General features: G+C 57.7%; 1 protein-coding gene across 1 annotated transcript; it reads left to right on the forward strand.

The window, feature by feature from the left end:
* The first annotated feature begins 606 nt into the window (after positions 1–606).
* On the forward strand, positions 607–2682 carry LOC136304531 (serine/threonine-protein kinase pim-1-like). The gene is made up of 6 exons (XM_066208056.1): positions 607–764; positions 867–1221; positions 1339–1389; positions 1569–1935; positions 2153–2329; positions 2576–2682. Exons 1-6 carry the CDS (start codon positions 607–609, stop codon positions 2680–2682), a joined length of 1215 nt encoding a protein of 404 aa, XP_066064153.1.
* Positions 2683–11586: the final 8904 nt, after the last annotated feature.

Raw genomic sequence — 11586 nt, forward strand, 5'->3', positions numbered from 1 at the left:
ACTTCTCCGTGCCATTAATCCCAAATGGATCTCACCTCTCAGATCAATGACTTAGTGAGTTTTAGACCCTCGAAAATACCATGGGCCGTACACAGAGTTTGCCTTCCCCTGTTTTTGCTGCAAAGTAACGCTGGAGACATAAGCGTCGTGCTTGGGTCGGGCACGAATCCTACAACCAGGGAATGTGTCCTGACAGTGTCTGACCCTCAGCAGGGACAATGCACAGCAGCGACCGAGGGAATTCCTCTGCCACGGCGCAGGAGTCAGGCCTCTGGATCTGGGCTCAGCACGGCCAAGTTGCCGTGTTTGGAGCGGCTCGGGGGCTGCCCCCGGGGAGCGCGGGGCTGGAGCGTGGAACGGACACGCGGACAAACGGCCCCAGGGCTCCAGTTGCAGCGGCGGCAGCGGCAGCAGCAGCGGCAGCAGCGAGTCTACGGCGTCTACGACCCCTCCCCGTCCCTCTCTTGTTCCTCCTCTCCCTCTCCCGCTGTCCCGCACTCTGTCTCGCTGTCCCGCAGCCTCTCCCGGTGTCCCTTTCCCGACACCCCCCGGCCCCTCTCTGCGTCCCCGTCCCGGCCTCTCCCTCTCCCCCCGCAGGGCTGGGCCATGCCCCGGGCCCGCCCCCGGCCCCGGGCGTCCCGCCGCGGTCTGGGCTCCGCCCGGCTCTGGCGGTGCTGGCTGTGGCGGTGCTGGGCGGGCATCAGTGCCTGGGGCCAGGGCGGCATCGCTGCGCTTTGGCTGCGCCTGTCCCGACCCCGGCCCCGGCCCCGGCCCCGGCCCCGGCCCCGGCCCCGGCCCCGGCCCCGGCCCCGGCCCCGGCCCCGGCCCTGGCCCCGATCCCGGCCCCGACCCCGAACCCAACCCCCGCCCCGGCCCCGGCCCCGGCCCCGGCCCCGGCTCCTCCCGGGCCCCGCGGACACACGCGGCGCGGCCGCTCCCGCCGCCTCCGCCGCGGCTTGCCCGGCCCGAGCTCCGCCGCTCGGCAGCGCAGCCGCCGGCCTCGAGCCGCCGGGGCCCGGGGCGGGTGGGGATGCCCGGCCCGGGGCGCTCGGGGGGCGGTCGGGGGCCGTGTCTGGCCCCGGGCCGAGCGCTGAGGGCCGCGTGTCGCCCGCAGGGGAGGCGCGGGAGGCCCTGCAGGACCGGTACCGGCTGGGTTCGCTGCTGGGGCGCGGAGGCTTCGGCAGCGTCTACTCGGGGACGCGGCTCTCGGACGGCGCCCCGGTGAGCGGCGGGGCTGGCGGCGGGCGGAGGAGGAGGAGGGCGGAGGAGGAGGAGGAGAAGATCGGGGCGCGGCGGGGCAGGCGGCGAGCTGAGCCCGCTGCTGGCCTTTGCTCGCAGGTGGCCATCAAATGCGTGCCCCGGGCCCGCGTCCAGCACTGGGGCGAGCTGGTGAGTGAGCGGGGCCGGCGGGAGAAGCTGGGGCCCGGCAGGGGAAGAGCCGGCGGGAGCCCTGCAGGGAGAGCGGGCGTGGGCTGAGCGGGGGGCCCAGAGCATCCGGGGCTGGGTGAGGGGTTCCCGAGCCCTGGCACAGCCTCAGCCCCACTGACGGCATCGTGGTCCTTCGGCAGCCCAACGGCGCCCGTGCGCCCCTGGAAATCGTGCTGCTGGACAGGCTGTCCTCTGGATGTGGTGGCATCATTCAGCTGCTGGAGTGGGTTGAGCTCCCCAACAGCTTCCTGTTGGTGCTGGAGCGTCCGGAGCGGTGCCAGGACCTCTCGGGTTTCCTGGCGGAGCGGAGGTTCCTGCCGGAGGAGGAGGCGCGGGGGCTGTTCCGCCAGGTGCTGGCGGCCGTGCGGCACTGCACCAGCTGCGGGGTCCTGCACCGCGACATCAAGCCCGAGAACATCCTGCTCGACCTGGCCACCGGGCAGCTCAAACTGATCGACTTTGGCTGCGGCGCCTTCCTCCAAGACACAGCCTACAGGCAATTTGCAGGTGAGCCCTCTCAGGGGATGTTCCTGGGCATCTCACGGCCCAGCCTGGCTGTAGCACCGCGGCTTCCCCCTCTCGCTGCTAGGAGCAGCGTTATTTCTTGAGCCAAGTTGCTTTTGGGTGGGGGCGGGAGGGGGCCAGCCCCCACACGCCCAGGGATGCCGGGGCGAGGCTTTAGGAGTTGCAGCATCCCCTGATGAACTCCGTCTGTGTTCCATAGGAACCCTGCCCTACAGCCCACCAGAGTGGATCCACCACCAACACTACCACGGCGAGGCAGCGACGATCTGGTCCCTGGGCCTCCTGCTGTACCACCTGGTCATGGGGAAGCACCCGTTCAGGAGGGGCCAGCAGTTCATCTGGGGGCGCATCTTGTTCCCACGATGGCTCTCTCAAGGTGGGTCCTCATCTCTGGGCACAGGGGAATCCCGGTGCTGGGAGACAGCAGCAGGCTGATGAGCACCCTGCTCTGGCAGCTGCTGAGGAGGTGGCACATGTCCTGCTCTCCTCCAAACAGAGAATCCATGGGGAAGTTTAGGCACAGCTCTGGGCACACCCAGCATGGCCTGGGCACGGGAATGGAGGGGCAAAGCAGACGGGATCCTTCTCCAACTGACTGCTGGTTTCTGGTTTCTCTCTTCAGAGTGCCAAAATGTTATCAGGAGGTGTTTGTCCATGCAACCCTTGGACAGGCCATCCTTAGAAGACCTCTTCAATGATCCTTGGCTGCAGGGTGTTCATCATCCCTAGAAGATGGGAGAGGTCCATGTGCACAGTTTGATCCAAAGACCTGACAGGTAAGAGCTCCACACATCTCATGGCAATCAGTGCTAAAGAAAACCAGAGTGTTTTTGTCCTGCCTGTAGCTCTGAGCAGGGATGACCAGATGGGAACATCTGTGCTGGGGCGGAGCTGGAGACCTGGTGTAGCAAGCACTGGTGGCCACCATCCACCCTAGTTATGCTTGTCCTGGTTCGTTGGTGGCTGGGGCCCTGGGCAGAGCACTGACAGCCTGGTCTGGCCCCCAGGGAAGGAGGAGCCCCTGGAGAAGCTGTATCAGGTGGGGCTGCTGCTGGAGACACCAAGGACAACCCCAAGGATGCCAAGCTCTTCCTCGACCTGGCCACCGGCAGCTGAGGATGATCGACTTGGATTCTGGCACCTTCTTCAGACACGCTCCCTGGGGCCCAATTTGCAGGTGAGTCCACAGCTGGGGGGATGCTCCCAGATGTGGGCATGGCACGGCCTGGCCGGGCACCAAAGGTTCCTCCCTTTGCTGGGGCAGACGCCACAGATTCTTCACTCGGCCGTCAAGCTGCCTTTTGGCTCTGCGCAGCTGCTGAGGGCTGGATGTGCCGTGGCTGGCTGCAGGCTGGGCACGTGTCCTGCCCTCCTGCTCTGCCCCCAAAGGCAGCAGTGATGGGCAGCTTTGGGCCCAGCTCTGAGCACGGCCAGCGTGGCCTGGGCACTGCGGGCGGTCGGGACGAGGGGACAGGAGCCTTCGGCTGACGGGCAGTTTCTGGTTTCTCTCCTTCCAGCCGGGCTCTGTGGGTGCTGAGGCTGCTCTGGGCTCTGCCAGGGCTCTGCTGGGCTCAGCCCCAGGCACGGCTGGGCCGGCTCTGCCCTCACATTGCTCTGACAGCTTTGCATCAGACGAGCCCATTCTGAGCCCACCGAGTGAGCTTTCTGCTTTTGCAGGTGAGTGAGACTCTCCTGCAGGCCAAGAGATTGCAGTGAGGGATCCACATCCAATTGGCAAGAACCCAAGCACTCCACAGTTCCAGCTGAACGCCTGGATCTCCACAGGATGTTTTGTCTGTCCCGCTCTTCATTCCTTTTTTGGCTGGAATCGTGCAACTGCCCTTTCTTCCTCCTCCAGAAGTGCCACAAGTGAGCAAAACCTGGCGAGTGGACGGCGTTCCTAAGGCAGTGCAGTCTGGAGCGGATGGATGAAGAATTGCCCTTCTGCACTTCCCAAGCAGAGCAAAAAGCTGTAAGTGGGACTTTGCGTCTTTAAGAAACCCCTGACAATTTCAAAGGGAATGTGCAGCTCATTCACAGGGTGAGAAGGAAGGTCGTCTTGTAAAGGATTTGGGGTTTGGCAAAGTTTAGATTCCCAGTCCTGCATGGAGCTGGCAGGGCACAAAGCAATTTCCTATTGCTTCAATCACAATTTAAAATAATACTGGAAACAAACCACAAAATCTTTTTTAAAAGGCTGCTGAGGTCAGTAGGATGGATCCATGCCATCAGCACATTTATGGAGTAAATAACGGAGATCTCATTTGAAAAAGTTCAGTTATCTCTTTATCCAAAGCTATAAAGTATTTTTACTATGCTGCACTTGGGTTTTGTTTTTATCTTCCACTTTTTTTTCTGTGTTGTTTTTAATTTTCTTTTTTTTTTTTTTTTCTTAATAGAAAACTTGTCCTAGGGAAGGAATGTCCTTTGCTGCTGGTTCCCGTGTGGAGCAGCTCCCCAGGCAGAGCCCGGCAGCTCCTGGCCCTGCAGGGCTGAGGCTTTTCCCCGTTGCTGGGCACAGACTGATGGAGCAGCACTGCTGAACACGGGGACACGCAGAGGGAGCAGGAGCAGCTGCCTGTGTCCAGCTGCAGCTCCAAGGCCCAAACTCTGAGCAGACAGGGCTGGAAGAGACTGGCAGGCTCCCTGTTTGCTGTGCTGCCCCACTTGTGCCCGGCCCAGCTCTGTGGGAGGCAGAGGGAGAACAAGGGGCAGCTCCGGCCAGCCCCCAGCACAGGAACACCTCCGGCCCCGGGCCCTGGGGCACTGTCAGCACCCGCTGCTCCGGCCACGGCTTCTGCTGGCCCTGACGGCGACAACCAAACTGTGCCTGATCCCCAGGGAGCAGCAGCAGGGCCTGGATCCGATCCCTCAGTCTGGGGCAGGGCTGGACAAACGACCCCCACAGCAGCAGCAGCAGCAGCAGCAGCACATGGAGCTGGCTTTGAGCACAGCCCCCGCCACTGTTCCCTCCCGTGGGCAGTGGTGTCACAGCAGCCTGAGGCACCCGGGTGCCCTCAGGGCCCGCAGGGACTTGAGATGGCAGCCCTGGGCTCCTGGGGGTTGTGCAAGGAACAGAGGTGAGGACTCCCTCTCCACGTGGAGCTTCCAGATGGAAAAGGCTGCTGTGAGCAGGCAGCTGCAAGGGCAGAGGAAGGAGGGTCTCGACCCCTGGATCTGTGCCACTTCCACAGTCCTGGGCAGCAGCCACCGAGCCCCGGGGGAACAGAGGGCACAGCAAGAGGGGCAAAAGCAGGCAAGGTCAGAGACTGGAGAGAGCCAGACCTGGGAGCAGGAACAGCTGCTTCATTGCACTCTTGGAGAAAGCTCTTGGCTGTTTCTAAGCGCTGAAAGGCGTGAAGGGCAGAGACGAGGGGACACCAAACAATGCTCCTGTTTGCACACCCTCCCCTCTCAGTGTCCCAGAAGGAATTGGATGAACTGTATTCTTCTCTCTGAGTCGTCTCGTTCAGCGTGAGCAGCTTAGCACCAGGAGCTGATGGAGCTGAAGCCTTAGGCCACAAGTGCTGACCAAGAGGGAACTTTTTGACCAAAGTAATGCTGCTAACATGGACCTGACTGAATCCAGCAGATAAAATCATGGAAATATAGAATCCTTTCTGTTGGGAAAGACCTGGGAGCTCATCAAGTCCCAGTGTTAAGCCAGCAGTGTCAAGCCCAGCACTAAAGCCTGAAGTGCCAAGGCCTGGACAAGAGGCCTGACTGAGGCCTGAACAAGCGGCCCTGAGCCAAAGGTGACCTCTCGATGAACCTTCCAGCCAAAGGTTATCTTTGTATCTGCTCGTTAACAAAATACGCACCGTCATTAGCGTTGTAATAGATGCATCCTCTCCTTAGTGAACCATGTATTGACCTTTCTGTATTTAGAAGCCAGACAAGGCCATGAAGTCTGACATCTGGCCTTGTTCGGGGCTGTAGGGTCAAAGGCAACTCCCCTGGTTCCTCCTTGAGCCCTGGCCAGGCTTTGGGAGAAACCCAAGAGGAGGATGCAACCAGATGTTCCTGTACTAGGAGTGCTGCTGGCAGTTTGTTTATTCAGCACTATCAAAGCTGGGCCCTCTCCCAGCCAGGCTGGAGCCTCAGCTGTGGCTGGAGGCAGCTGCAGGAATTCCCAGTGTCCGGGAGAGGCTCTGCAGTCCTTGGCTGTGACAGCTTCCCCAGCTGCTGTGTGGGTGTGGGTGATGGGAAAGGCTGAGGGTAACTGGTGATGGATCTTTCTCAATCACTGCGGGCAATCCGTGGTAGTGACGGCTGGCTGCATTGCTGAGCTGCTCCTTCTGTGCTCCTTTGCTGCTTTGAACTGTAGTAAATTTCACTGATTCCTTCAGGTGGTGTCTGTGTCCTTGGTGCTGAGCCTGCCCACTGCGAAAACAAAATTGGCATAGCTTGGCCGGATCAGCACAAAATGACACTTTTTAAATCTAAAGGTGAGGAATCAGTCCTATCCGAAATTCCTGGATGGGAAGCCCTTCCCTAGAGTTCTCTGGCTCTGGAGTGGGCTGAGGTGGGAACAGATTTTTGACAGGGGCCACTGTATTAGAGGGTGTAAAGTACCCCACACTGGCTCTGAAATGGCTCACTACTCAGCCTGAGTGGGTACCACAGTGGTCTCTTGAAAAGGAGAGACTTAGATGCCCTAAAAACCCTGGTACAGGAACAACTGGCTCAAGGACACATAGAGCCATCTATGAGCCCTTGGAACACCCCAGTATTTGTTATAAAAAAGAAATCTGCTAAGTGGAGGTTACTCCATGACCTGAGAAAAACCAATTCCATGATGGAGAGAATGGGCACATTGCAGCCTGGTGTGCCATCGATGTCCCACAGTGCTGCCTGCCTCCTGGGACATCCTGATTGTGGACTTAAAGGGCTGTTTTTTCACTCTTCCATTACCCCCAGATGATACCCCAAAGTTTGCCTTGACCGTGCCTTCTATTAATAACACTGCACCAGTGCAACGTTACCAATGGAAAGAACTTTCCCAAGGCGTGGGAAACAGCCCCACGATGTGTCAGTGGGGTGTTGCTCAGGTACTCTGATCAGTGAGAGAACAGTTTCCAGGGGCATACTGTTACCATGGCCTGGATGACATTTTGATTGCAACCCAAACCAGAAAAGAACTCTCATTGATTCAGCCAAGCCTGTTGCAAGCGTTCAAACCACTTGGGCTGCAAGTAGCACCAGAGAAAGTGCAGCAGCAACCACCCTGGAAATATTTGGGACTCAAAATAATGAACCAGACCATACAGCCACAAACAATTCCGTTTCCAACCAAAATTCTAACTCTAAACGATGCACAAAAACTCTTGGGTACCATCAGCTGGGTCAGACCTTACCTAGGACTGACTGACTCTCAACTAGCACCTTTATTTGACCTCCTAAAGGGTGACTCTGAATTAACTTCCCCCAGAAAATTAATCCTAGAGGCAAAAGCTGCTGTTGAAACAGCAGAGCAAGCTATCACCAACAGACAAGTCCACCGGATATGCCCAGAGGTGTGGATCACTGTGTTTATTCTCATTGTTAGTTTTCATCCTACTGGTGTTATTGGGCAGTGGAATCCACGCTGGCCTGATACTTTGCACATTCCAGAATGAATGCTTCCACCTCATCAAGCAAAAAAGACGGCACCCACTGTCTTTGAACTAACTGCACAGTTAATTATCAAATGTTGTCGCAGGTGTTTACAGTTGAATGCTATGGATGCTTCAAAAGTTGTCTTGTCTCTGTGACACAAGAGCAATTCTAATGGTGTTTTGCTAACAGTACAGCCTTGCAAAGTGCTTTGCAAGGACACTGGAACGCTTTGGGCACCTGCCCGACGTGTCTGTCCTACCTTACGTCCTGTCCAAGACCACCAGCAGCATTCTCCTGGTGGCCCCTCCACAGACGGTGTGGAGCCGTGTGTGGAACAGTGCTGGAAACAGCTTGTTCACCGACCTCGTGGAGAGCTGGGACTCTTAGAGTGACGGTGCATTTAAGGATTCTGTTTGTTTACAAACTGGTTTTCTGTTTACAGAGTGGTTTTTTCTGTTTACAAATTGTTTTTCTGTTAATTGTTAATCTTGTTAATTCTGTTAATTGGTTTTTCTCAGGGTTTTAAAAGTTGAACGTTTTCTTGTTTTAGTGTTAAGTTGTAGTTTGGAACCATAAGCAGTTAACCTGTAACACGCCAGCCCGGAAGATTGTGATCTCGCCTGACAGCTCCTGGGAGTGAGTGCTGCAGCTCCAGTGGTACATGGGACACATCACTGGCTGAGCAGAATTAAGTTTGTCAAAACCTCCTTCAAATTAAACCCATGCTGTCTTGTGTTACCCTGTCTGCAAAAGGGCCCTTGCAAATGGGATAACGGAAAACAATCTGCATTTTAATAAAAGCAAAGGCAGGAGATGTAGCAGGGTCCAGCTGGTTCACAGCTGGGCATAACGAGTCTGATCATAACAGACCCAACTGGGCTGACCTGGCTTGTTCTAGAAGTCCCCGGGGGAACAAAGAGCTCAGCCAAGCCCAGCCAAGCCCTGGCTGCAGACACACCCCTGGCCAGAGATGTGGGCAGTGCAGAGATTCCCAACCAGTTGGCTTTCCAAGCCTGGGAAATTCAAACTCACCATAAAAGGGAGCTTGGAACAATAAATTGTGGCTGTTGGTCAGAACTCAACAAGATACTGTGTGGTGTGTCTGTCTCCAACCCACCAGCCTCGTGTTACACTATGTCTAAATCTATGTTTCTATCTATATCTCTATCTTTATATGTGAAACAATAATAATAATGTGCAGTAATGCTGACAATACTGATTTGCCACCTTTGGCTGCTCAGGGATGTGACACTAAATACCCTACAGAAAAGCATTGGCCACGACTCAAATGTCAGTGCTAAACTTTGTGAGACTGCTTGCAAGGAATAAAGGAGGAAGGGATGAAATTGGCGATTTTTATGCGGTTTGCTGATACTGTGGTGTGGAATGCTTTGTCTGTTACTGTGAAAATACAGTGATTTGGACTGCTGGTGTTTTCATGTACCAGACTATTCACAAGCTGCAGGATCATCAAACAGACAAAGGGGCAGTTGAAAGAGCAGGTGAAAAAATGAGGAGATGGGAACCTGTCCTGATGGAGAACCCATCCCACAGATGTTCTCCATACCCTTAACAATGGACCCAGTGGGGAAATGGAAACCCCTGGATGTGCACAGCTGCGCCCAGTTTGCGAATACAACCGTGCACAGTGAGACTTTGACTTCTGGGGAAATTGTTCTGGGTGTGATGGCCCCTGACAGGGCCACCCCAGAGGCTGCAGGGCTGGACCTTCATGCATTAGAATTAATTAGGACAAATCAGAAGCAAATGAGAGTTATCAATACAGGAATAGGAACTCAGATTTCTCCAGGACACTGGAGGTTTGAGAACTGCTCACTGGAGCTTGGCCTTGAAAAGCGTTGATGTCATGGGAGAAGGAATTGATGCAGATTGTCAAGGAGAAATCAAAGTCATCCTTTGAAACAATAGTGAACAGAGTGGATTATTTAAGCCTATGGCGTGGCAGCAATTACGGATATTGCAGTTTGAAAAACAGTTGTGAAGAGAGGAGATCCACAGTGTCACTGCGGTCCCCTGGCTCCACAAGGCCCTGCAGGCTCCCAGGGCACCTTTGGTTCTATGGGGCCCGCAGGGTTTAGCTGGCGGGCAGGGTCAGCACCAAAGAGACACGCACCAACTTAAGGAAGCCCAACCCCACCGCGGGGGGACCCGCCTCCCGCCGGGGCTCTGCCGGCACCGCCACCGGGACCCCCAAAAACACCTCCCGGGGACCCCCCATGTCCCCTTGAGGGGCATCTGCGCCTCAGCTCTGGAGCCCTGCCAGATCCAAACATCAAGCTGCCCGGCCCCGACAGAAAAAAGCCCCGGGAGCCATAAATATATTTTATGTGAGCTCCAAACATCCCTCCCCACTTCAAAAAAACCGCCCAGGATATTTGGGGCGCGCTCCCCCTCCCCGGTCACCCGCAGGATACGGGGGCGATGGTCCCGGGGCGAAGGAGCTGCAGATCCAGAGAGCAGTGAAGTCACGCAGTGCCTCCTCTGCCGGCTCCAGCTCCTCCATCCCTCCTCTTCCTCCTTCTCTGTCCCTCCTCCTCCTCCTCCTCCTCCTCCGTCCGTGCGGCCGCGGGCCGGGAGCTCTCGGGTGAGCGGGGTCGGGCCGGGACACGGTGGGAAAGGGGTGGGTCACCCCCAAACCGAGCTGGGGGCAGCGGAGGTTTGGGGGAACAATGGGAAAGGGGTGAGGGGGGGGATAGGGGGAGGTGGGACAGCGGGAAGGGAGTTCCCAGTAGGGGTCCCCCAGTAAACCCCAGGACTCCCAAGCCCTGTCCCAGCGCCCACAGTTCCCTCCACAGCCCCGGCTGAGTGGGGGGCTCAGCCCAGGACCCGTCATTGTCTGGGGCTCCCTCGAGTGCAGCAAATGGGAGAGTGCCCCCCAGGGTGGAGTTTTGGGGGTCTCCCCACCATCACGGCTTTAAGAACCCCCGACAGTCAGGCGCCGCTTTAACTCCCCTTGACAGGGCGACACCACTCCCGTTGATTCCGGTAGTGGAGCCCCCATGGGGGGGTTGGGGGTCCCGGGAGGGTTTGGGGGTCCCGGGGGTGTCTGGGGCTACCTGGGTGATGCCGATGGTGGTGATGAGGACCCCGTGCCAAGTATAAACCTTCTCAAGGGGGCTTGGGGGCGTGTTGGGAGGTCCCATGGGAATTTTGATGTCCTGAGAGGGTTTAGGGGGTTCGTACGGGGCGTTTGCAATCTTGGGGAGTTTTTGGAGGGTCCCAGGGATGTTTTTGGGGTTCCTGGGGAGGTTGGGGTGTCACGGGGAGATTGGAGGTTCCCAGGGAGGAGCTGGGGGGTACCTGGGCAGGGCAGGTGACAGAGCTGGGACCCCGTGCCGGGTCCAAACCTTCTCACTGGGCAGCGTCAGCGTGTTCAGGGAGATCCTGGGGGACCCCGAGGGTCACCCCAATTCCCAGGGGACCCAAAATACTAAGGGCTCCCCTGAACTCCCTCACCCCTGGATCTGCTGCAGGCAGGGGCACACCAGCACTCGGCCCCTGCCCCCACTATCATGGGGGGGCTGTGGAAGAAACCAGGGGGGCACAGACAGGTCAGGGTGGAACCCCAGAGTCCTGGAGGAGGGGACATGGGGACAATCCCAGGAATCCCCGTGAGGGGCTTAGGGGGGACCCAGGAGGATTTGGGGGCGGACTGGTGGGGTCATGGGGGGATTTCCAGGAGTCTTGGGAGGGGGGGAAGAACAGGGTGAGCCCCCAGGATGGGTTTGGGCAGAACCGGATTGGAGCTTCCAGACGCTGAATCCGATGAGGAGAATGACCACGATGGCAGCGATGACGGACACAGCGACCACCAGGGTGAGATTCCTGCTGGATTCCGGCTCTGGGCAGCACGGAATGGTGAGGAGGGGCAGGGGAACCTCCATCCCACTGCGCCACATTCCCAAACTCCCAGTTAACCACATTCCACATTCCCTGCCTCGGCCCAGGAGAAGATGCCGGGCTCCGGCATTCCGGGATGCTCCACCCGGCACCGGTGCTGCTCCCGCTCCTCCG

Source organism: Chamaea fasciata, unplaced genomic scaffold (genome assembly GCF_029207755.1).
Source record: "Chamaea fasciata isolate MVZ Bird 193981 ecotype frontalis unplaced genomic scaffold, bChaFas1.0.hap1 SCAF_112, whole genome shotgun sequence".
NCBI lineage: Eukaryota > Metazoa > Chordata > Aves > Passeriformes > Sylviidae > Chamaea > Chamaea fasciata.